Genomic DNA, 26,383 nt, shown 5'->3' on the forward strand with positions numbered 1-26,383 from the left:
AGGGAAAGGAAGAAATAAATTTTGAATAAAAAAAAAAAAAAAACAGCTAGGACACCTCTAAGTTGCCATGCTTTTTAAGCAAGGTTTCACTGTGAATAATGACTACATCCCTAGGTTTGCGTCCTTCCAGGCTTTTCATTTGGGCACTTAATTTTATTCCCAATCTTTACCACCAGAGTAAATAAAACAAATGGATAAGCACGAATATAAGCTTGACTGTAAATAAAAATCATCTCACAATTGAGGACTAATTTATGACCCAAATATAGTTATGAATCCTGATGAGACACTTTGTCTTATTGTCAGTTTTCTCAATTAAAAAAAATTATTACTATATATTAATTGTAAAGAATAGGTTTCATCTTGGCATGATTGTAAATGCATGTAATAACATACTTTGATCATTTCCAACCCTCATTACTTTCGTTACCCTTCTTCCTTCCTTTCCTCTTTATAGCTTTCCTCTTCTCTAATAGTCTCCCTTCTGCTTTCATGTTGTCCTTTTATTCCTCATACAAGAGAAAACATGAGGTATTTGTCTGAGTCTGGCTTATTTTAATATGATTTCATTCTTCATTATGGTTGAATAATATTCTGTCGTGCACATACATTTTCTTTATCCACTCATCAGTTGACTGGCACTGTTTCCATAACTTAGCTATTGTGAATTGTGCCACAACAAACATGAGTATGCAAGCATCTCCATAGTATGCTGACTTTAATTCTTTTAGGAATATACTTAAGAGTGGTACCTCTGGGATCAATGGTAGCTCTATTTTTAGTTGTCTGAGGAATCTCCATGCTGATTCTCATATTGGTTGTACTAATATATATATACTGCCATCAACAGTATATACGGATTCCTTTTTCCCACATCCTCATCAGCATCTGCTGTTTTTTGTATGCTTGATAACAGCCATTCTGACTAGGATGAAATGCAATCTCAATGGAGTTTTCATTTGCACTTCCCTAATAGCTAACGAAAATGAACCATTTTTCATATACTTCCTAACCATCTGTAATTACTCTTTTGAGAAGTGTCTATTTGGTTCATTTGCCCATTTACTGACTGGGTTATTTGGTTTTGTGGTGTCTTCTGAGTCCTTTATATTCTACAACTTAATCCTTTATATTCTACATATTAATCCTCTGTCAAAAAGTATGTGGCAAAGATTTTCTCCCATTCTGTAGACTGTCTCTGCACTGTTGTCTCCTTTGCTGTGCAGCTTTTTAATTTTCTGTAATCCCATTTGATAACTGTTGCTGTTATTTCCTGTGCTATTGGAGCCCTATTTAAGTGTTTCCCTTATGTTTTTTTCTAGCAGTTTCAAAGTCTCAGTCTTACACTTAGGTTTTTGATTCATTTAAAATTTCATATTGTACAGGGCTGAAAAATGGGAATGTAATCTCAATCTTCTACCTGGGATATCTAGTTTTCCTGGCACCATTTGTTAAAGAGGCTGTCTTTTCTCCAACATATGTTTTCAGCATTTTTTTCAAGAATCAGATAGTTGTACTTTTATGGTTTTTGTGTGTGTCTTTTCTATTCTATTCCATTGGTCTATGTAACTATTTTTAAGCCAGTACTATGCTGTTTTTGTTACTATGAATTTGTATTTTTTTGAAATCAAGTATTATGGTATCTCCAGCACTGCTCTCTTTGTTTAGGATCACTTTGGCTATTCTGGGTCTTTTGTGCTTCCACATGAATTTTTAGGATTATTCTTTCTAGTTCTTTGTAGAAACTTGTTGGGGTTTTTTGTTTTGAGACAGGGTCTCACTATGTAGTTCAGGCTGGCCTATTCCTGTCTCAGTCCACTGAATGCCATCACATCCAGCACAGCTGTTGGTATTTTGATGGGTAGTACAACCTGTAGATTGCTTTTAGTAATACGGTCACTGTAACAATGTTAATTCTGCTGATCCATGAACATGGAGATCTTTCATCCTGTGCTATCATATTTCATTACTGGATACATATAAGGGGTGATCAAAAAATACGGTGAATCCAGAATTTTTTTTTTTTTTTTTTTTAAACTTATTTTAATAAAGACACATTGCTGAGAATGGTGCAGTAAATGTGTTTGAAACAAAGAGAAGTGTTTTGAGTATTGGAGTGGGGGTGTTCTTTTACTGTAATAAAATTGCTAATTCAAAGAGTTACAGTATTTTTTGTTTTTGTGCCCCCCCCCCCCCCATTCTGGAGATTGAACTCAGGACTTTGCCCTCACCAGGCAGGCACAATGCTGCTGAGCTACATCCCCGGCCCCATTTACAGTATTTCTGATCAAACATTTACAGCAATTTGTGTCAAATAAAATAATACACTGTGTCCTCATCTGCCTTATTCACCAGATCTGACACCATGAGACTTCTGCCTCTTCCCTAAAGTGAAAATGACTATAAAAGGTAAATTCTTTGAATCAATTCAGGACATCAAGACAGCCACAATAGCACAACTAAAGACACTCACAAAAGTGGACTTCCAGAGCTGCTTCAGAAAGTGGCAGGAAGGATACAATAAGTGTGTTCAAAGTGAGGAGTATTTTGAGGGGGATTAATGGCAATGTGTCTTTTACTGTAATAATTTCAGAAAATTTTTAACATTCACTGTATTTTTTTATCACACCTCATGATTGTCATCAGATGCTACTTTTAACATACTGCTTGCTAAGAAAGCTGTTTCTTGCAAGCAAAGGAGAGCAAAGAACTTGCCAATCATTGCTCAATCACGGCCACTAGAACATGTCCAGTTAAAAATTTACTTTAATCATATTAAAATTAATCACCTCCAGTGAGAGTTCAGGTATTTTTAAACCATGTATTATTCTATACTAAACATAAATAATGAAAAGGATTTGGTCTTCAGCTTGTGAGGAATGAGAAATTTACAGTTTGGAGGCAGGAATAGAACAGGTATTATCTTAATGAACAAATACTTAGTGAATGCCTAGTATATGCCAGGTACTGTGCTTACATTGGGACAATGAAGTTAATAAATAGTTGCTACCCTTAAGGATCTCACAGGCTGGCTGTTTCACAGACAGATACAATATCAGGTTATGAATATATTTATCATGGTTAGTAGGTAAAGATGAGTACAATCTATTTAAGAAGCACCAAGAAAGAGCTTCCCACCCTAATGAAGAAGCTTGAGTCAGGGGAGCCACAATGAGGAGACTCTTGAGCTGTAATTCATGCTTTACCACTTGGGAGAAAAGGTGAGAGGACTACATGTGCAGAGGTATGCAGAGAAGAGTGTAGAGTGAATGGAACTCAACACTCGGGTGTGCTGCGATTAGGATGGGACACAGGAAAGAGCCTCTGGAATTGCAGATGTGGAAAACATTTTATTTCCTCATCTGGACGGTGGTTGCAAATCCTAAGTTATACTTTGTTTTCTACACAGTGTTTTTCTAATATGATGTAATTATATCAGTCTAGTTTAAAATAACTATCACAAGGGTAATCTTTTACAATTACTTTTTTCTTTCTCAATGGCACAAAAAATAATCATATAATAGCATTTTAGAATTTATTAAAAGTAACAACTGCAATATGAAAATCAGAAGGAACCCGGTTTTAGGACTCATCAGTAAGGGCAAATCTGTAAATTACGTCTGGATGACACCAAGAAGTATTATGCCACAAAGCTAATGAAGAGGCAGGATGAAATTACCAATCTGGAACATTTAATAGTGGCAAATTCAATTTTGATAGGAAAACAAATAAGAGCCAAGACTAAAGGACTAATTCTTGGGAAGTATCTATATTCAGGGTTGAGAATGAAAAAGAAAAGCCAACAGTGAATAATAAAGCAAATCTGTTCAAAAGAAAAAATAATAACTACATAAAATACAGCTACTTACCAAAACAGAACTCAGCTTTTGGCCTTAGCTTAGTTGCATCGCTAACCTACCAAGAAAAAGAAATGAACTGCTCAATTCTTCATACACTACTATAACCAAACTTAAATACTGTATAAATGTCCATGTGCATGATTTTTCAATGATCACACACATAATCACTGGGAAATTAAACTTTAAAACGTTCTTGCTGGCTTGAACCACTGGTGGTATATGCATGACTCCCACTGGGTAGCTTGTACCACTCCTGATACAAAGAGATCTAATCACTTTTATCAGTCTTTTTACTACTAAAATTAATAAAGTCTATACAGTAAGTGGACCAAATCTAGTTAGTTGTTTGATTTGAATAATTACTGCCTAAATATATTAATACTATTCATACTAACTTAAAATTAACAAATTTCATTAAATTAAAAGAAATTTATTTATATTCATGAATTTCTTTAAAACATCTACATAAAGGCAGCTGATTTGTGCAGAATGCACAAAACCTCATAACATGTTTGGCTTTTTTCAAAGCCACGGCAGTACCCATTTTTTCAAATAGTCATGCATGCCTCGCAAGCTCAAAGTCCTGAGTTCGATTCCCAGTACAAAAATATCAAAAAATCAAAAAGTCATGCATGTACTGCCAGTGGTTCAAGCCAGGAGGATCAAATTGAAATCAGAGCCACCCAGTGGTGAGACATGAATTATGGTCCTGTCATGAATGTGTTAAAAGCAACTAAAAAAAAAAAAGGCCAGAAACCAGCAAACTACATCTAGGATCTGGGTCCCAATATTAATATAGTTAAGACAAATGATACTTTCATGTTTTCTTTGAACAAACTTTTTTCTCCAAAGGAAATGTGAGAAGTTCAAAGTAAACCAGCAGGTGTTATGTCACACATATAAGTATTTTTATTTAATATAATCTTCAAAATGCACTCAATGACTACAGAAATGATGAATTGTTCTCAAATTGCATATTTCTTAATTAGCTGTGAACTACAAGTAAAAACAGTCGTGGGCAAAGGGGAGACTGAATATCAAAGTTGAAAAATCCAGAAGGTATTAATCAACATGGTACTTAATTCCCTCTTATACAGAAGACTACGCCATGGATCACTTCATTAAATGCAGCACAAGATTCATTTCAAAAGGTGAAGCAATTAGCCACATCTGGTTTCTCCCATCTCTTTAAATAAGCTCTCAGAAACCCATTCATGACTATAGCTATGTTGTTGCCCAGTGATATAACTCATAATTGTGGTGTCTGTTTTGTACCTCCAAAAGGAATTCTAAATCTGGGGTTTTCAACCGATCCTAACTACAAATGCACAGCTGAGTCACACTGAAGCTTGTCCTAGGAATAAATTCTGTCAAAAAAAACCACAAAAAAACCTAGCATGTCTAAAGTAGAGTACAAACTGTACAACTCAAACTCCAGTATGCTGTAGGGCAGAGATGGAAGATAACAGCACTGCATAGAGAAGAGGCTGTACAGTATTTTAAAAGGGAAGTAGTGGAAGAGGGAAAGTAGCTGGGCAGTCTCTCTGCCTTCTCCACTGAGTTAATACTTTCAGAAAAAGTTCCAATTTTTAAAAAGATTAGGCAATAAACAATTGAAAAGACATGGGGAGATGGGTAATCTCACTCTCAACTGCCTAGTCTAAAAAAATAGTACTTCTACACCACTTTGTTGGAGTAAAAAATGCTTAGCAAAAACATAAATATATTTAGTGGTATATTTTCACTACATTATACATGTACCATAGGTAATCAAGTAAACTAGAAATCTAAAGTTTATTTTACAATGGAATTCTATCTTTTCTACTAATAATCTCTATAAAATTGAGGCTGCAAGCTACCCTGAATTTTTTAAATGTCTTAATTTACAGGAACATGACATATCAATATTTGTATTTTACAAATATATGTAATATAATTTTAACAGAAAAAAAAAATACATATATATATATATTTTTTTTTTTTGGTACTCGGGATCAAACTCGGGACCTTGCGCTTATGAGGCAGGTGCTGGAACCACTGAGCTAAATCCCCGGCCAAGAAAATATTTCATTTTAAATATGTACTCTTTACTGTTCAATAGCTTATACATACATTTTTTATCAGAGAATGAATTAACAATAATTCTGATAACAAAGTTTTCATTTATAAAAACATTTGTCTTTTGGGCCGGGGATTTAGCTCAGTGGTGCTGGCGCCTGTCTCACAAGTACAAGGTCTTGAGTTTGATTCCCAGTACCGGGAAAAAAAAAAATGTGTCTTTTAAATAGAGGAATTTGTAAATTAGTATTCTGTTGTAGTGATCCATCTTTGCCGATGGAATGCAGCATATGCATAACAGTGCACGTTATCTAACAGCACTGTGTTTCCACTTTTGCATCTCATGTTTTAAAGCATCAATGCATTTTCATGGCTTTTATGTAAAATAAAGCAAACAGAAAATACAATGCTAGCACTATATTACTGTCCAAAACACTAACAGAAGAAAAACAGAAAAGTATCTGACCAATATAAAATCTGAATTTTTGAAAATGAGAAATACTACTATAAATACAGAAAAACACTAAGAAAACAGAAACTAGCAGATGCAAAGTAAAGAGGACATGAAGATGGTCCACATTTTCCTTCAGATATAAAGAAAAACACATGTCAAAAGCAATGGGATTTAATAGTTACAAAAAGTCTAAATAAATGTAATACAGACTTAGAAAAATCTCCAGACCCTCTTAAGATACACCCTAACTATAAACTTGTTCCTCCCTTTCTAATGTTCATGACCTGACCATAAAAATTAATATTAGCTTTTGCAACTTGCCACATCCTGTAAGTTAAATTCATATTCTTCCCAATTTTATCAATTTAAGGAACTTCATAACCGTAGTTTTCAGGATGATGTGAACCTGAGCATCCTTAAATGATACAGGAAGCTGCTAGGGGCTGCTTCTGTTCACACTTCCATTGGGGGAGGAGGGGATTTTAATTCACAAGTAAAAGACAATGTATAATAGCTACCTTTGAAATGTAGGTAAGTTTAATAGCTCCAACACGTGATGATCCAGAAGGCAGGTTCTGAAACAAATTAATACATAATTATATTTGACACTATGAATTCATTTTATAACATGTTTTACATATACTAAAAATGGCAAGAAATTGAATTTCTTTTTTTTTTTTTGGTACCAGGGATTGAACTCAGGTCCTTGCGCTTGCGAGGCAGGCACCAGAACCACTGAGCTAAATCCCCAGCCCTGAATTTCTTAATATCACATTTTACTCATCAATATTTTCAGTTTCAGTATTTACTAAGTCTGAGACCATGACAGCTTAGATAACAATGCTGATTCTGTTCAATCATAATGCATTCTATGATTAAAAGGCTACTCTTATCATTATAGCTAAATTAATATTCTTTTTCATGATCATAAAGAGCCACACACAAAATCAAATTTTGTTTCTGAAAGCAATGGGAAAAATACTACGAAGAATAAAACAAATACAATTATAAGAAATTTTAAAACACTATATGTAGTCTTTTAAATATATATATATAACTTTGTTCTATTAAAATGTCTTCTTCAAATATATCTCTTAAAAAAATGTATTGGATTTTTCCCTCATTTAAATGGTTTAGTATTTGTAATACTAATGCTGGGCTTACAAGCATGCAGCACCAAGCCCAGTTCAAATACATTTTCAAGTCTCTTCAAATTCATTTCCTAGTGTGGCTACTTAATTCTTCACCATTACCGACCTCCTCAAAAAAAAACACAGAAAGCCCCAAACTGATCCCCCACAGGACACTTGAATAGATTTTTAAACTTAGTGCGGAAAAAAAAAAGCAGTGAAAAGAGGAAGTGGCTTCCTAAGGACAGGTGAATCAGACTAATTTTCTTTCTTTACCAGGGTTATTGTGATCAGTATAACCATACTATTGCACTTTGACATGAGCAACAAAACTGAACCCCCAGGAACTGCCATTTTTTCAGTAATTTAAAAATGACTTTAAGGGCCAGGAATGTAGCTCAATGGCGTAGCACCTGCCTGGCAAGCACGAGGCCCTGAGTTCGTTTCCTGGTACCCAAAAAAATAAATAAATAAAAATAAAATAAAATGGCTTTAAATTAATAATTTCACATAGTTTAATCTAATACAATAATTCTAGCAACATGTTTTACTGACGTTTCCATGAACAGCTATATTTGATCATTTCATTTAAAAGTGACCAAAACTGGGCATGGTGATACATGTCTATAACCCTACTACTCAGTAGGCTGAGGTAGAAGTACTATAAATTCAAGCTCAATCTAGGGAAATTAGTGAGACTCTGTCTCAAAACAAAAATTTTTTTAAAAGGCAGAGGACATAGCTCAGTGGCAGAGCATTTACCTACCACGCAAGTCCCTGAGTTCAATTATAAGTACCACAAAGAGGAAAAAAGTGACACAAAGTTGAAATTAATGGTTAAATTCTAAAACAATTGGTTAAATTAGGATTTTAAAAGATTCTCATAAATCGGAAAGAGAAGATAAAATTAGTAAGAATTGAAAAAAGATTTAAAATTTAAAATTTTGTACTGTGTTCAGAAAAACCAATGCAATCCTTAAAATGGACATACAGCTTTTAAAAAGTTCATGTGAGAAGCTTGGGATGTAGCTCAGTAGTAAAGCCCATGCTCAGCATGCATGAAGCTTAAGGTTTGACTTTCAGCACTCAAGCCCCCCAAAAGTTCATGCAAATAAGACCTAGCTGAGTGTAACTTAACAGATACCCTTGCTACCAAAGCGAAATATTGTCCAGACATGCCTCAGGCTCTCTTGCCTTGATTTTTCTTTGCCCACAGTATTCTTCGAGCACTGGAGTACTCACTTGCAAGCTTCTCGATCAAAATCCTATTCAACCCTCTAGTCAATTTCAAATGTTACCACTTCCATGAAGATGTCAACTCCCTCTGTTAGCTGTAACTATACCCTTCCCTCTGAATTCAAAGTTTAGGTTTCATTCAAAGTGACAAATACATTCAGTTTTATACTTATCAATGTTTAGATCTGCTAAGTGAGAAGTTCTGAAAAAAGTTATAAGAAGAATCTATAATGCATAACGATAGAAACATATTCAAGAAGTTTTAAGTAAAATTCAGGAGAAACCATATAACAAGTTATGCAGCCCTCATGAAGAGAGGACCAATCTGGGAGTTTACAAAGACCAAAGTGCCATGGCTCTAGACGAGAACAAAGAGCTGAAATCCGGTAAACAGTGATTACAGGTAGTCAAGGTTCAGTTTCTACCTTGGGAAAAGGGAGTTTTTAAGGAGATCCTGTCCCAGACAAAGACACAGGGCCATAAAAAGGAGAATCTCTATCTGTCTATTTTTTTAAAATAAATGTGAACTTAGATTTCTGCTGACATGTTGTTTCTCCCACTGACTCTGGCCAAGTAAATAAAATTAATCATCATGTGGCTACACAGCCAGGTGGCTACCTCCCAAGAAAGGTGGTTACGCCCATGCCCATAGATAAGGGTGCAAAACAGGCTGTCAAGCTCTGCAAAGACAGTGATAGTAGACAGTTTCTAGAAAAAAAAACTCATACAAAGTAATTACTCAAATAATATATCAGAGATAGCACTTCTATCCAAAGAGGAGAAAATATATATACATGCATAAATTTTTATCAAATGAACTTAATTTTTTTTTTTTGTACCTGGGATCAAACTCAGCACCTTGTGCTTGCAAGGCAGGCGGCAGACCCACTGAGCTAAATCCCCGGCCCTATCAAATAAACTTGAGTTTCATCTTCTAAAATTCAAACAAGACAGGGGTACAAGGTAGAGAAAGTGGAACCAGCAGAAATAAATCTAATTATTCACTGCTTAGGAAGGCAAATCCAAAAACTTATATGTCAAATATTTCAATAAATCAAACTTTTATATACTTTTAAAAGGTAATCTTTGGATTTGACAAACCTGTGGATTATCCATGTACCACACAAAACTATCTTCTCTGGTATCCAGTATGAAGTACCGTCGAAGAAATTTCCCACTGTTTTCATTTTCTTCAATATCTAGAAAACCACAAATGCGATTCTGACGATCCACATAAGGCATTTCTGGGCTTGAACATTACACTTTAAAAACAAACAAACAAAAACAAACAGTAAGCTCCTAGGAAAACGAAAAGCATTTTTTAGGAGACTTAAAGATTTAATTTGTGCTAGGGTGTAATCTGTTCAACAAGAATCCCACTTTCCAATGTTAGATGAAGCCTGCCAATATGAACCCACACCAACATCCAAAGCATGAGCAAAAATAACTTTAGAAATTAAATTTACTATGAATGCTTACTAAAGGCAACGGTTCACAAAGTTCTTTTCCATTGCATTATCTCATTTAACTGTCAAAACAACTCTATGAGTAGGCATCATCATCTCCATTTTACAGATAGGGAATTTTTTAACATTACACAGGAAGTGACTTTCCCAGATTACAGAATGAGTAGGAAAAAAATCAAAACTGGAACCCAGATTCCTGGAGTGTAGAATGTTATCTTAAGCTCTAAACCATCCTGTCTCTCTGAAAATCCTTTGAATTGTTAAAATCAAATTGAATCAGAATAAATGTAGGTAACAAAACAAAAAAAGAGGGCCAGGGATTTAGCTCAGTGGTTCTGCCGCCTGCCGCCTGCTGCCTGCCTCGTTCGTAGGTGCAAGGTCCTGAGTTTGATCCCCAGTACCAAAAAAAAAAAAGAAAAAAGAAAAAAGAGAGAGAGAGAGGCAGGTACTGTCTACCTTCTGATGAACAACATTCAGATAATACCTATGAAGGGAACACAAAAATGTTTTTATCTATATCTGATCAAGTTACTAGATCCCCTATATCCAACTACCGATTTACAGGAAATCCAGAACATAGGGGAAAAAAAAACAGTAAGTTTCTTCAGCAAATAAATTAATACATTAAAAAAAAGAGGAACAGGGAGAGAGGAGTTACAGATTACAACAGACAAAAGGCCTATCATATTCTGGCTCTAAAATTTTTTTTTCTGGTACTGGAAATTGAACTCATGACCAGGCAGGCAAGGCGCCACTGAGCTACATCCCCAGCTCCTGGTTCTAAAATATTTAAACTTTAGTTATACTGATTAAAGTTACAAATCATGACCTCGGTAAAAGCAGTGTTTTCAATAATTTTTGATTTAGGAACTATAGATTTATGATTCTTCCCCTGTGACCCAGTCCAAATCTTCAGACAACTATTCCTGTTCTGGTAATTCTATACCCAACAGCACATCTTTTGGCAAGATGAATTAATACAATTCGTTCATTGAAAGGCTGAAGGTAAATTTAATTCACAATGAAAATTCAATCACAGTGCACTTTGATATAGTGTGTATCTATATGACAATTCTGAATGTAGTCAAAGAAATTGTAAAAAATAAAAATTTTAAATGAAATTATCCATTAAATTTGTGTATATGTTATAAATCTGGTACTTAAAGTTTAAAAGGCTAAAGTGCAATTGAAGCTTGAAAAATTAATACTCTACACAACCAGATACTACAGGTAAAAACTAACTTGTATGGTACTGCCACGAGGACAGACACAGACAAATGAAATAGAATGAAGTGCCCAGAAATAACCATTACGTCTGCAGCCAACTGATTAACAACATGAGTGATAACATCATTCAACGGGAGAAATACTGTCTCTTCAATAAATGGTGCTGATATAACTGAATAACCACATGTAAACAATGAAGGTAGACCCTTATTTAACACCACATACTAAAATGAATTCAAAATGGATGAACAATCTAAATGTAAGAAATTAAACTATAAAACTTTTAGGAGAAAATATAAGGGTAAAACTTCTTACCCTTGGATTTAATAACACATTCCTAGATATAACACCAAAAGCATGAACAAGAGAAAAAATAAGACAAATTGGACTTTGTCAAAACTAAATGGTTTCATGCATCAAAGAACACTAAGAAAGTAAAAAGAAACAAACAAAAACCAAAAGGAAACCCTAAAGTATATATCTAATGAAGGTCTAATATCCAGAATATATAAGTAATTCTTGCAACCTAACAATGAAAATTTTAAAATGGGCAAAGGTTTTGAGACATGTCTGTAAAGAAGAAATACAAATGGGGCCAGGGATTTAGCTCAGTGGTTCCACCTCCTGCCTTGCAAGCACAAGGTCCCAAGTTTGATCCCTGGTAAAAAAAAAAAGATATACAAATGGCCAACAAAAACATAAAAAGATGCTCAATATCATTAGTCAGTAGGAACATGCAAGTCAAAAACTGCAGTAAGAGGGCTGGGGATTTAGCTCAGTGGTGCCGCCGCCTGCCTTGCAAGTGCAAGGTCCTGAGTTCGATCCCCAGTACCAAGAAAAAAAAAACCTACAGTAAGATACCTCTTTACACCCATTAGAATGGCTATAATTAAGAGAGAAAAATAACAAGTGTTGGCAAGGACATGGAGAAATTGGAACTGTCCTACATTACTAGCACAAATATAAAATGGTACAACAGCTGTATAAAACAGTTTGGCAGTTGGAGTTCTTCAAAAGTTAAACATAGAATAACCATATGATCTAACAATTCCACTCCATATACACACTCAGAATTGAAAACAGGTACTCAAACATTTGTATGTGAAGAGTTGATGTTAACACAATTTATAATGGCCAAAAGATGAAAACAACCCAAACATCCATCAACAGGTAAATGGATTAAAAAAAAAAAAGATACATGTATACACAATATAATGCTATTTAGACATAGGGAAGAAGTACAGACTCATATCACCATCTGGATGAACCTCTAAAACATAATGCTCAGTGAAAGAAGACAGCAATAAACAGCCAAATACTGAATAACTCTGTCTATATGAAAGATCTGTAATAGATGAAACAGAAAGGAGACTGATGGCTGCCAGGGCCAGGGAGCACACAGAAATGAAGAATGATTGATGAAGAGGCTGTGGTCTTAACCATCATCCTAGTTAAGCTTCAGAAGACTTAGTCCCAGCTCTCATGTGACTACAACTGCATGAGAGACCCCAGGAAGGAACTGCCAGATGAATCCAGTCAACTCACAGAAGAGTGAAGAATAATAACTTGTTCTTTTAAATCACAAAAAACCCTCATTCACACACACACACACACACACACACACACAAACACACCCTTTATCCAATATGCTTGAGTCCAGAAGTGTTTCAGGGTTTAGAGTTTTTAGAATTTTGAAATTTATAGAGATTTTACTGGCCAAGCACCCCTAATTAAATTCTGCAATCTGTAATACTCCAAGATCTGAAACTTTTAAAGTACCAACATGACACACAAAAATTTTGGATTTCAGATTTTAGATGCTCAGATCAGAGACAATGAACTTATAAAAAGCATTAGGGAATTTTGTTTAATACAGTCTTCTGGATTTCTGTTGGTTTTTAAGACTGCAGATGCAATTATAACCTGGATAGCATTTGAAAATTAAAACAACATACTTGTAGGTAATTCATGAGTGAAAGAAGAAAGAGAAATTTAAAAATCTAACTGAATGAAAATAAAAAAGTCAAAACTTGTGGGATGCAGTTAAAGAAGCATTTAGAGGGAAATTTATACCTTTACAATGCTCTTATTTAGAAATAAAAAGGTCTAAAATCAACAGCCCTAAAGCTCCACTTATCACTTCTTGGTGTTTTGGATAAGATCAAGTGTAAAGCTCCACTTTGGTAGGTTACAAAAAGTTAAAGTTTACCAAAACAGAAAGTAAATAATAAATATTAGAAAAGAAATAAATGAAATAGAAAACAAATAATAAAGAAAGTTAATTAAAATCAAAAGCTGGATCTTTAACAGTTAAATCAGTAAGTCTATAGTTATGTGGGCCAAGTGAAAGAAAACAAGAAGCTACTCCTGAAATTCCACCACTCTGGGAGACTGAGGCAGAAGGATCACAAGTCTGACCACAGACTAGACAACTCAGTGACTCAGTGAGACTCTGTCTTTAAATAAAGGAATTAATGAATGGGCTGGGGCTGTAGCTCAGTGTGAAGGTCCAGAGTTCAATCCTCTGTAACAAACAACAACAACAAAAACCAATACTAGTAACTACATAGAAGTTATCACTGTACACCCTACAGATACTTAATGGACAATAAGAATATTATAACAACTTTATGTAAATAAACTTGACAACTGAGAGGAAACAAATTCTTCAAAAAACAAAACTTTAAAAAAACACAAGATGAAAATCTGAATTGCCCTACAGTTGAACTCATCACTAATACATTCCCTCCACAAAAAAGTTCAATCCCAGAACATTTCATATGTGAATACTACCAATTTTCCATTATATAAGAGGAAAGAACAGTTTCTAAGATATTTAATGTGATAAGTATTATTTGAATACTAAAATCTAACAAAGATACTACAAGAAATTAGTACCCCTCATTAACACTGAAAGTTCTTAACAGAATATTAGCAAATAACATCCAGCTATAGATAAAAAAAATGGTAGTGTATCATGATTAAGATTTATCCCAGGAACACAAAATTGGTTTAATATTTGAAAAATTACTGTAATTCTAAATATTAGCAAAAGATAGGGGGGAAAATATATGATTGTCCCAACATATACAGAAAAAGCACTGACAAACATGATAAAAATCTCAGCAAATGAGGACTAGAAAAAAACAATCTAATAAAGGGTTCCTGGGCCAGGATTTAGCTCAGTGGTTTTGCCGCCTGCTGCGCAAGCGCAAGGACCTGAGTTTGATCCCCGGTACCGCCCCCCCCCAAAAAGGGCTCCTATGATAACACAGTTTCATAATACTTAGTAACGAAAAAGTAAACTGTATCTCTCTAAAATTAGTAGGAAAAGATCCCTGATTTACCACTTCTATTCCAGACTGTACCAGCCACTGCCAATAAACCAATGAAAAAATTGGGATAAAGATCAGAAAAAAATAAAACTGCCCTGGTGAATTTATAAAACTATTAAAATAAGTGAATTTGGGAAGAATAAGTCAATTTATAAAGGTCTCAAGATACAAAAGCCAATTATATCTTTACAAACAATTACAATTATAATTGTAAAAGTTCTACTTAAGCTAAGTGTGGGAGTACACACATCTTGTCCCAGCTACTCAGGAGGCTGAAGCAGGATCACTTGAGCCCACAAGTTTGAAAAACCAGCCTGGGCACCACTGCAAGACCCCGCTTCAAAAAAAATTCTATTTAGAATAGCATCAGGAATATAAAATATATAGAAATAAATATAACAAAAGATATGCAGGGCCTCAACATTGACAATTACAAAATACATACAGAATTTTTTTTTCAATACAGTACTGATTGATTATAGGGGCTTCACACTGTGCTACATCCACACCCTTTTTTTATTTTTTACTTCTCAAACAGGTTCTCACTAAGGCACTGAGTTGTGGAGGCTGGGCTCAAACTTGTAATCCTCTTGCCTCAGCCTCTCAGAGTGGTGGGATTACAGGTATGTGTCACCACACCCGGCTTTGCCCGCAGAAATTTAAAGACCAAAATAAATGAAGAGTTATACAATTTTATGAACTGGAATGCTCCAAATTAATTAAAAATTAAGAAGAATAAAAATGAATTTAGAAATTGGAATTTTAAAACTAAATTAAAATTGTTTCTCCCCAAATTGATTAATGGGTTCAACTAAATCCAATCAAAATTCCAGTAATATAGTTTTTAAAAACTGACAGGGTAGGGCTGGGGATTTAGCTCAGTGGTTCTGCCGCCTGCCTTACAAGTGCAAGGTCCTGAGTTTGATCCCCGGTACAAAAAAAAAAACAACAAAAAACTGACAAGGTAATATATCATATATTCTGAATTTCAAATGACCATCAAAAGCCAAATCTGTTTCCCAAAGAACAGAGGAGGAAGGCTTACATTACTTGCTTTCAAGACTGACAGTAAAATAACACTAATTAAAACATTGTAGAACTGATGAAAGATAAGTATAAACCAACAGAGCAAAACATTATCTAGAAACTGATCTGTATATATATTGCCAACAGATCTGCAACAAAGATCCCAAGGCACTTCCATAGAAAATGCACATTCTTTTCAACAAATGGTGCTAAAATATTTGACTATCTAAGTAGGGAAAAATTAACTCTAAATGGATCACAGACAATGTAAAAGCCAAAACTATAAAGCTGCTAGGAGAAAATATAAGAGAAAATATTTATGATGGTTGGGAAAGACACTGATTTCTTAGATAATACATAAAAAGTCTGAATCATAAAAATGACATACAGAATTTCATCAAAATTTAAAACTTCTGTTCCTCAAAAGATACCACTAAGAAACAGACAGAAAGAAAGAAGCCACAAAATAGAAGACATTCAATATTCAGTACACCTACAACTATCAGACAACATATCCAAGAACAAACGGGTAATTATTGCGTACAATGCAATAAGACAAGCAACCGAATAGGAAAATGGGGGAAAAACACTTGAAAAGATCAGTCAACAAACAAGATGCACAAATGGGACATAAGCGCACGTACACACACACACACACACACACACACACACACACACGCTCATCATTAGCCAGAAAACTATTTCAAATTTTTAAAACCAAGAGATATAATAACATACCTACCAGAATGGTTAAAACAAACAAAAAATCCGGTAATAAAAACACTGTCAAAGATGTGGAACAAATAAATTCTCAGATATTTTGGAGTTGGGCATGTAAAGCAGGATGAGCTAGAAGAGCATGAGGATGCTTTCCACAGGTATGGAAATGCTCTATTACTAAATTGACAGTAGACATGGTTGAAATTCAAAATTATACATTTTAAATAGTTTATTTTATCTAACTTTAAAAAGTGAATTAATGTCAAGTAGCAATATGTAACTTCAAATAATTTTTTAAGAAGCCTTTGCACGGCAAAAACCTGACAGGCAAAGTCAAAGCCAATAGAAACTATTTCCAACTTAAATCACAAAATGCTAATCTCGCCAACACTTAAAGAGCTTACCAAAAAACTCAAGAAAGATGTATCAAAAGTTTAATAGAGAAATGAGTAAATGATATGACAGACATTTTACAGAAAAAGGTAAGAATGGTGTTTAAACATGAAGAGATGGGTGCACAGGTAGTAAAAAAAAAAATTAAGAATCAAGATACATCATGTACAGGTAAAAACAACTCAATGATAAATGTAAACGTATTGTATACCTAAAATATACCAATAAAAGAACTTAAGAATAAAACATGAAGAGTTGTTCAACATCATTCATAAAAGAAAGCCAAAAACTCCAATGAAATACTGTATAGGCATCACCACTGATATCACAAAAAGAATTCAGATTCCATGTGCTTCCTGGCAGAAGATATGATACCATCTATAAATACTTTGAGACGAAAAACACAAACACACAGATACACACACACACACACAAACCTGAGTCTGACCAACACTAGCTGCAACTACTAATTTATATGAAATATAGAAGACAATGGAAGAACAGAAATTCAAATGGCAAAATCTATACAGTAAAAAATTTCTTAAAATAGAAATTTCTTAGAACTAATTTCTTCAAAATTAAATTAAAAAAGCAATAGGGGAAAAGGAACTAGAAAGAAATCTACAAGCTAAAAAGAACTTTAAAAGACATTTGGACCAACCACAACATGTGGACTTTATATAAGGTCTATTAAAAAAGAAAAAAGGCTGGGATATAGCTCAATAGTAGAGCACTCCTAGGTTCGATCCCCAGTACTGGGGTGGGGGGCGGGGAGCAGGGAGGGAGACCTGACATATTTAAGAAAATGGGAAAACTATTGCCTGATACTAAGGAAAGAAATAAATATTATGCTGTGACACTGGTATTGTGGAAATATTTACTAATAGATAAAATTATCTAGGATTTGTTTCAAAATAATTTGATGGTGAGAATGACTGGAAAAGGCAGGCCTGGGTTGAGTTGCTGAAGCTAAATGATGGGTGGTGCATGAGTTTAATTACAATACTTTCTACTTCTGTGGATGTTCACAATTCCCCATTACAGAAAAGTTTTTAAATATCTATACCATACAAAGACACCATTGCTCATCTACCAGACAGGTAAAACTTCAAGAGCTTGACAATACTCTATAATGCAAGAAAATAAGAATTCTCTTACATTGCTGATGAGAATGCAAAACAGTAAAACTCTATGGAGGTGAATCTGACACTATTTAACAAAATAACAGATGCATTTATTCTCTGATCCAGCACTCCTACTTGGTATTATAATCTAAAACTATTTTATGAACATGATAGGATTTATAAACATTATAGGATGATGTAAATAGGACAATACTGACTAAAATTATTAAACATTTATTTGTTATTAGGAACTAAGATTGTCACAGCAAGAGGAAAGAAATACAGACACAAAAAGAAAACCACACCATGAATTCAAAATACTATTAACTCATGTCTTTGAAAATATGATAATAACAGAATATCACCACTTTGCAATCCCAACATAATTACAAATTTAAGCAAGCATCTGCAATGAACACTAAAACCACCAGATGAAATGTTCCTAGGGAACAGAATTATCATACAGTCTGAAAATATCAGCCCACAGTTTTCTTACTAATTACAAAGAGAAAAGTGTATCTCTCCAATGGAGAGATCTCATAGCTTCACTATTACCAAATGATTTAGAAACTTCTAGGTCCTAAGAGATACCAATTCTCTCTCAGCAGACCATGCTTTATATGATTCCACTGATATGAAATATCCAGAATGGGCAAATGCATAAAGATAAAAAGTAGATTAGTGGCCCCCAGGAATGGAGGGATAGGAAGGAAATGAATAGCTGCCTTAGGAAGATACAGGTTTCATCTAAGTAATAAAAAAAAAAATTCTAAAGTTGATTGTGGTGATGGCTGCACAACTATGAATACACTAAAAATCAGTGAATTGTACACTTTAAACGAGTAGATCAGATTATATGGTGTGAACTGAATCTCAAACAGGCTGCTTTCTTTAAAAAATGAAATAACTATAATTATCTTTCATCCTAGAAAACACGAGAAACCCTGAGGAACATTTCACCTCCCATACCTCTGAATGTTGCAGTGTCTCAGAGAGTAATCCGTGAATCTCTTTTTTATGTACTTGGTCTCTTGGTAAGCTCACTCACACTCATTCTCTTGGGACTAGAGTGAAAATTCCAAATTGCTATCTCTAGCCCTGAATTCTCTGCTGAGCTCTGCATTTGAGTGTACCACTGATCTATTTACTTACCCAACATTCACCTCAAACTCATAGAACTGAGCTCCAGATACTCCGTGCAGAATCCTGATTCTCTGTCTTCTCCATCTCAGAAAACCGTTACTCGCTTTATCCCTTCTTCAGGCAAAATATCTTGGAGTCACACTTAATGAAGTCTTCTTTCTATCTCATTCCATGTCCAGTCCATCAACAAATTCTGTTGTCTCTATCTTCAAAATACTGTATATCTAGCATCTCACCACTTCCCATCACTTGCTATCATTCTTGTCCAAGTGACCATTATCTCCCACCTTGATTACTACAAGGACCTCATTGTTTCAGCCCTTGCCCCACTTCAATCTGTTCTTAAGATGACAGTCAAGAGTGATCTCATTAAAATATATATTCAAGTGTTTACTCAATAAACACATATATTACTACCTGCCCAGACCTGTTCTAATCCTTATAGTTTAATCCTTATAACAACACTTTTATAGATGAGAAAACTAAAGCACTTACCCAAGTCATCTGGTTAGGAAGTGGCAGAGACAGGATTCAAACAAGGGGAGTTGATGCTTGCTCTGCAGTGGATATCAACCTTAGCTGCTTATTAAAATTATCTGGAAGTGTTTGAAAATCCTGGTGCCTAGAATTGCCTGATGCTCCCTGTCAGACTAATTAAAGCAGAAACTCTCGGATGGGATCCAGACATCAGTACTTTTTTTAAAGCTCCCCAGATAATTCCAATGTTCAACCAAGGTTGAGAACCATTATTTCAATAGGATCCCATCCCAGTCAAAGTAAAAACCAAAGCCCTCACAGAGGCCTATAGGCCTCACCTCCCTGCTCAACCCATCCCAACCCTGAGACTCTTCATTCACTCATCTGGCCACTTGGACCCACCAGACAAGCTCCCTATTCAGGGCCTTTTAACTCAAAAGTCACTTTCTTTAGTGAAGCCTTCTCTAAGATCTTATCTAAAATTGCATATTCTCCAAACTGGCCCACTATTTCCCCTCTCCCTTCCTTGCTTCATTCTTCTCTTTAGCATTTATCAATATAGAATAAATGATACCGTTCAGTATTATGTGTTTCTTGTTTGTTTTCCCACCCTGGAATGTAGGATGCCTGAGAGCAGGGAATTGTTTTATAGTATTAACTATGTTTTCTCCAATGCCTAAAACAGTTGGCACATGCAAGGCACTCAAAAACTATTTGCAGAATGAAGTATAACCCATAATTATTGCATCAAATATTAATATTGAAGTTTCCAGACACAAAGTTGCCTTTTCCTCATCAGAAAAGAAACCATTTAGCAGATTTAATTGGTTTGTTTACATGATGGAAAGAAAAAAGGGCCAGAGTAGGAACCGAACTCAAGGCCTTCATACTGAGTTATATTCCCAATCCTGTTTGTTTTCTATTTTGAGACAGGGTTTCCCTAAGAAGCTAAATTACCCAGGCTGGGCTCAAATGGGAATGGTTCTAGGACCCACACAGATACCAAAATGTGTTGATGTTCAAGTCCCTTATATAAAATGGCACAGTTAATACATAACCTTTACACGTCCTCTCTATACTGTAAAGTATCTTTAGATAACTTATAATACAACACAACTGCTATGTAATTAGTTGTTCACCATATAATGACAAGAAAAAGAAAGCCTGTTTATGTTCAATACAGATGAATTTTATTTTCAAATATTTTCACTCTGTGGTTGGCTGAATCTGAAGATACATGGGCAGATTGTGTAAGAATTAATCTACAAAGTCAGGCATGGCTTCCTTTCCTCCCTGCCCCACACACGCACCTCAGTGCTCTGGCACCCTAACCATCACCTTACCATCCTTACCCTCTATAGAAGCAGTTGACAGAAGGGGGAAAGAATTACAAGTCTTCCAAGTTTTCAGGGAGAATGGGGGAAAGGAAAGAGGCATACAAAAAAGTGGGAAGGGCTCCAAGATCTTAACTGCCTAGAAAAGGGGAAATTGGCATCTCACTCTCCAGTCCAATATCTGGCTATACAGTAGACCAACTATGTGAGCAAGAAGACAAACAGAATTATGAGAAGTGGCAAGACAGAAAGGGGTAGATGTAAGCAGCCTGCGTGCCACTACCTGACATTAGAAGGAAATGATTTTCCAGTAGGTTGAGTGGAAACTGCAGAAGTAACTGGACTCAAGTAGTCTTGTTAAAAAGTCCTCACCCCAACTCATCCCCATTCATTCACAGAAACAGGCAGGCAAGTGTAGTTAGTTTGGTTTAGCAGCACAAATTTCATATACAGTAATTATGAAGTAGGGCATCTCCCTGAAAGATCTCACCAAAAATGCCAGTCTCATAGTCTATCAGTGGACATTAATGGTCTACCACTGTGAAGAGATGACTTTAGAAAAACCAAATAAGAAATACTTGCCTTTTTCTGTTTTTCTTCTCACTAGTCTCTGTACAAGTAGGTTCCCAAAGAGGGAAATCAAAGAGGTATCCTAAGATCATACCACAATCCTTTCTGACCCTAAATGCTCTAGGCAGTAAGTGGCCAGCACTGTGATAAGGGAGAAATGAAGTTCTACACGGAATGTGAAACTGATGGTTTAAACTGGAATAGACTGGAGATTTTAATAGCTATAAATGATAGAAAAGCTATCATTTACCCATGATGCCACGAGGCAGGAGGAAGGAAGGGAGAGGAAGATGCTAGAAAGAATAGTTAAGGGCTGGGATTTAGCTCAGTGGTGCTGCGCCTGCCTCTCAACCGTAAGGTCCTGAGTTTGATGCCTGATACTAAAAAAAAGAATAGTTAAAAGCAGTGAATGATGAAAATTTAAACTGTTTTGTTTGTTCTTACCAAGCTTTAACTGGTCAATAACCTGACGACATATGAAACTGCATTACTGCCTTTAGAAATGGGGGGGAACACCTACATGGAAATTCTCAGGGGGGATTTACTGTACGGGGTCAGAAGCCACATTAGAAGCCCTCTGAGATTACTTCTCTTCAAGAGGTTAAATTGAATCCAGAATCTAGAACTAAAAAATTCTTCAAAGGCTGGGCTGCCTAAAGGGGCCTTTTGAAGAATAAAGCTATCAGACTGACAAGTCTGATAAGAGTTTCATTTAGAAATAGTATTTTACTTTAAAACAATTTTTTAAAATCCTAAATGACTCTAATTTCCTTTTATAGTCAACAAAACTTCCAGTTCAAAGAAAGCTTGACATAAAATCCCCAAAACACTACTTACTGAACCAAAGCTATGAAACTATCCAAAATGCTTAGTAAAAACAGCAGCAAACGTTCGCTTAACTATCTTGTAGGAATAACAAATTCACACATTCTTTATCACAGGTACCTACAAGGAAAAAATATTACTTAGGGTTAAATGATTTAAAGTACTCTTTAAATGTAACAATCCTAATCCTATAGTAAATATCAATAGGGAGTTTCATTTTTACATAAAACATCATATATATGCAATTAAGCATTATAGTTAAATATCTAAAGCTACTGAAAGTTTCTGCCCCATAAAATATTTTTAGATGCTATGTCAATAAATTTTCAAATGCTGTATGCTCACAGATGGTTAAAAAAACCTAAAACTATATTTTCATATTTATCTCCTACTGAATCTATTTTACTGTATCTTGGTGGATCTGAAATGCAATAAATCTTTAAATTTAAAATTAAGTTTTAGGGCTGGGGATTTAACTCAGTGGTTCCACCGTCTGCCTCGAAAGCACAAGGTCCCGAGTTCGATCCCCAGTACCAAAAAAAAAAAAATTTAAGTTTCAGTATTACCAAAAGTAAACTATTTAAGAATGTGAAAAAGTAACTGTGCATTGGAATCAAATGGGGGAACGGGAGTTACTGCCATATACTTGAAATTTTCTAACAAAGACAGAGTGTAACCACTGTCACATCTGAATAATTATTAATTCTATTCAGAGAACTATCTTCCTTATTCTTACATGGTAGAGAGTTACCTACACAAGAGTAAGAATAATATCAAACAATATGTCAATGTCAAAGTCTGACTTAAATTATGCTAATAAATTACTCTGAAGATTTCATTCTGAGTTACAAACTATACAGTGAAAATAACTGGCATATGTAGTGCAACTATAAGAAAAACAGGAACTTTGAGGTTTAGGTCAGAAAGTCATTTTCTGAAAAGCTCTATTAAATGCTTTTAGGGGAAAAAAATCCTTATTAAAATGTTTCCTCTTTTCTCAAGTACCTTCCTATGAATTCTTCAATAATACAGTATCTTCTATGCTATCAACCAACACTTGAATATTGCCTTCAATGACTTCTTAAAGAAAAGATCCCAATGCTATTCTTAACATCCTTAAATACTTCTAAAAAGGTCCTTCCGGCTTATGGACTCACAGCAGTTTCCTCACAATTGTGTACTTATCCTGTTCCACTGTCTCTCCTAGTCTATGACATACTCAAATTTACACACCACCTCTATTTCCTATTTTGCTACATTGCTAAAACTGGAACGTAAAAGGATACAAACCCACTACTCCTTCCCACCCTCAAAGCAACAATAAAACTATTAGTTAGCAAGACAAAATGAGATAAAAAGCAACATATGTCACATCTTAGTGTGGCAAAAAATATCCATTGCTTACCCTAAAGGATAATTCACAGCCATATACAATATACAGTACCTTAATAGATATATTCTTCAAGAGAATCTGTTAATGGAAACACTGTACAATTTATAGCACTATAAAATAAACTATTAAATTTTGCCAACCTCAATATTCTTCTTTAACTGTATCAGTACTCTAAAATGTGATTTCCCTTGAGAAGATCTGGCCAAAGAAATGAACAGTGAAGCAAACTTACTTGGGGAAATATTCTGCAACCCAAGTGAGTCAATTTGAAAAATTACTAGTATGAAAGAGATACTTTAGTCAGAATAAATCTTATTATTTTTGAAAGAGTAGTTCTTCAGATAACAAAAATTTTCAAAAATTATTTTTTTGGCCAAGTTTTTCTCTGAATCACAAAACCCTCAAATTTTTCAATGGCATTAAACATAGAAAGTATGAAAGTGAGTACCTGGGAAATAAAGCAGACTGCTCAGTAGTTCTAAGATAAAAGACAATGATATAAACCTCAGAGTGTGCTATTTGTTCCAGCCATTAAACATACAGGAAATAAGGTTTTCTACTTAGAAAACTAATTCACAAACGGCAATGACTTCATTAAAGAAAAGAAAATCTTATTAAAATAGACAACAATCAATTGTAAAGCATGAAAACAATTACTAGAAAGGATTGAAAGGTCAAACAGAAGAGGAAAATGACATAAATTGTCTAAATTTCTGCCTTTAACCTCTTCTCAGACCTGCCCCTCAAACAGCAATCGAGTTTCATTATTAATACGAGCCATGGCAGATGCTCTGCTTCGCGGCATAGCATAGCTAAAATTCTATCAAAAGCTGTAAACCCCTTCAATAACCAGACCACTTTCATTACGACAACACTACTTCAGGAGGGTCAATAGAAAGCATTTGAAATAAACCACAAATCACCCAGGACTGCCCCCTCAGAGGTGCGGTTGGTAGGTGGCCTCAAGACCTGGGTTCTGGTCCCTCCCTGGTCCACCTACGTGACCTTAGGCGAGTCATCAACTCTCCCACTGGCCATCAACACCACCAAGGTGCGAAGGTCAATCACGCATGCTGCAAGACCTCTGCCTGCTCGAAACCGCATTAAAAAACTAGAGAAGGATGCCCAGCAGCATCAGCCCCGGGGGTTCGGCCCTAGAGTGGTGCCACTCCAACAGGCGTTGCCACCGGGAATCTCCGGACAGCTGCCCGGGCACAGCGCTTCCAGAGCGCGCTCGGGAGGAAGGGAAGGAGGAGGCAGGGGCGCGACTATACTTCTCGGCGGGGACACCGAGGCGCTCCTCGGGCCTGCGACGGGCGCGCCTCCCTGCCTTTGCCGCCCGACACCGCCGAGGCTGAGGTCCGGAAGACAGTCGGGCCCCGGGAGGCGGACGCCGCCGCGAGCTGGCGCACAGGTGAGCCTGCCCGGAGGCCCAGCCAGGTGCGGCGGCGCGGGGAGGGGGCGCGGCCCCTCAGCGGACGCCTCCCGCTCGCCCCGGCTGGCGTGGCGCTTCTGGAGCCCCGCCGCCGCCTCGCACCCGGCCTCGCCACCACCTACCCCCTCCCCAGCGCGGCCACGCTCCACACACCCTACTTTGCCGCGGACTCGGTCCAGAGCACCGGCGCCACCGCGGCCCCGTCTCCCACAGGTTCTCGGCTGCTGGTAGCGGCGCCCACGACGGCCCGCCCGCGCATTGCGCACGCGCGCCCGAGCCGCTCAGCAGCCCCCCCCCCCGACAGCGACTGAGATTCCGGAGCGGACACTCCCACTTCGCGGAGACTCTAAGTCCCGGCAGGCTCCGCGCGCGCCCGGCGGCGTGGCGGGCCGGGGTTCGGACGTCTTCCTGGTCCCGCAGCGCTGGCCGAGCTGCTCCGAGTGGGAGGGCCGCTCCTGGAGAGCCCGGCCCCTACCCCGCGGTGTTTCCTGGGACTAGTAGTTCTTGAGGACCACGAGGCTTGGCTCGGAGGTGGGACTCCGGGTTCTCTGAGGTCATCGCCTGGAGCTTCGGGACGCAGGGATCTTTAAAAATAGGCTTCTTTCGTTTGCAGATAATGTGTTTGCAAGCTGTCCCACAATCCGTCCTAGAGGCTGCGGTGCGACTTGGAGAAAAAGTGCTTTACAGCTCTGCTTTCCAATTTTTCGCTTCTTAACTATTTTTTTCTCCCTAGAAATGCAGCTCTACCTCCTACTTGGTGTTAATGGGACAGAAGGAGAAGAAAAACTTTAGAAGTAGCCGAAATTCTTTCAGGACACATATATTCTTATAAATATTTATAAATGTTTAACGTAATTGTTGAGCACTTAACAATGTGCCAAGCGCCTGACCTTTTGCAGCCTGCGTTTGGTAAGGGGAGCTGGTGTGTATACAAGCAAGATGATTACAGATTTGGAGGTTGAGATGTGGAACCCTAAATTGCCCACGGTGGGCTCGAATTTGCAATCCTACCTCAGCCTACCACAGTGCTGGGACTACAGCCTCTTGACAGGTCTTAGTGCAACAGAGAGACAAGTTCCAGAGATAGTTTCAGGGGAGGCTTCTTCCAAGAGAATAGTCATGGAAAGTTGCCTGATGAAGTGTTGTTTGAGTTAAACTCTGAAGAATGAAAAATATT

The 26,383-nt window shown here is 36.5% G+C and overlaps 1 protein-coding gene and 1 long non-coding RNA gene across 6 annotated transcripts in view; one reads left to right on the forward strand and one right to left on the reverse strand.

Moving 5' to 3' along the window:
• The window catches only part of Plekha1 (pleckstrin homology domain containing A1), a 66,115-nt gene extending 40,613 nt beyond the window's left edge, over positions 1–25,502 (reverse strand). For 3 of the 5 annotated variants that reach the window (XM_004838782.4, XM_004838785.4, XM_004838784.4), the window contains exons 1-4: positions 25,360–25,480; positions 9,840–10,000; positions 6,891–6,947; positions 3,870–3,915 (exon numbers count right to left, since the gene is read on the reverse strand). In XM_004838782.4, the coding sequence (XP_004838839.1) occupies positions 3,870–3,915; positions 6,891–6,947; positions 9,840–9,980 (244 nt within the window). In that variant the 5' untranslated portion in view covers positions 9,981–10,000; positions 25,360–25,480. Of the gene's footprint in view, positions 1–3,869; positions 3,916–6,890; positions 6,948–9,839; positions 10,001–25,328 lie in introns of all 5 variants that reach the window. The other 2 variants (XM_004838783.4, XM_087185199.1) reach the window with 2 other exon arrangements.
• Positions 1–26,383, forward strand: part of LOC110347814 (uncharacterized) — a 139,050-nt gene that overhangs the window by 71,967 nt on the left and 40,700 nt on the right. The gene's annotated exons all lie outside the window — the stretch shown is intronic.

This window comes from Heterocephalus glaber, unplaced genomic scaffold, assembly GCF_053883595.1.
Source record: "Heterocephalus glaber isolate CG9 unplaced genomic scaffold, H.glaber_assembly_v1.0 deba00001497, whole genome shotgun sequence".
Classification (NCBI taxonomy): Eukaryota; Metazoa; Chordata; class Mammalia; order Rodentia; family Bathyergidae; genus Heterocephalus; species Heterocephalus glaber.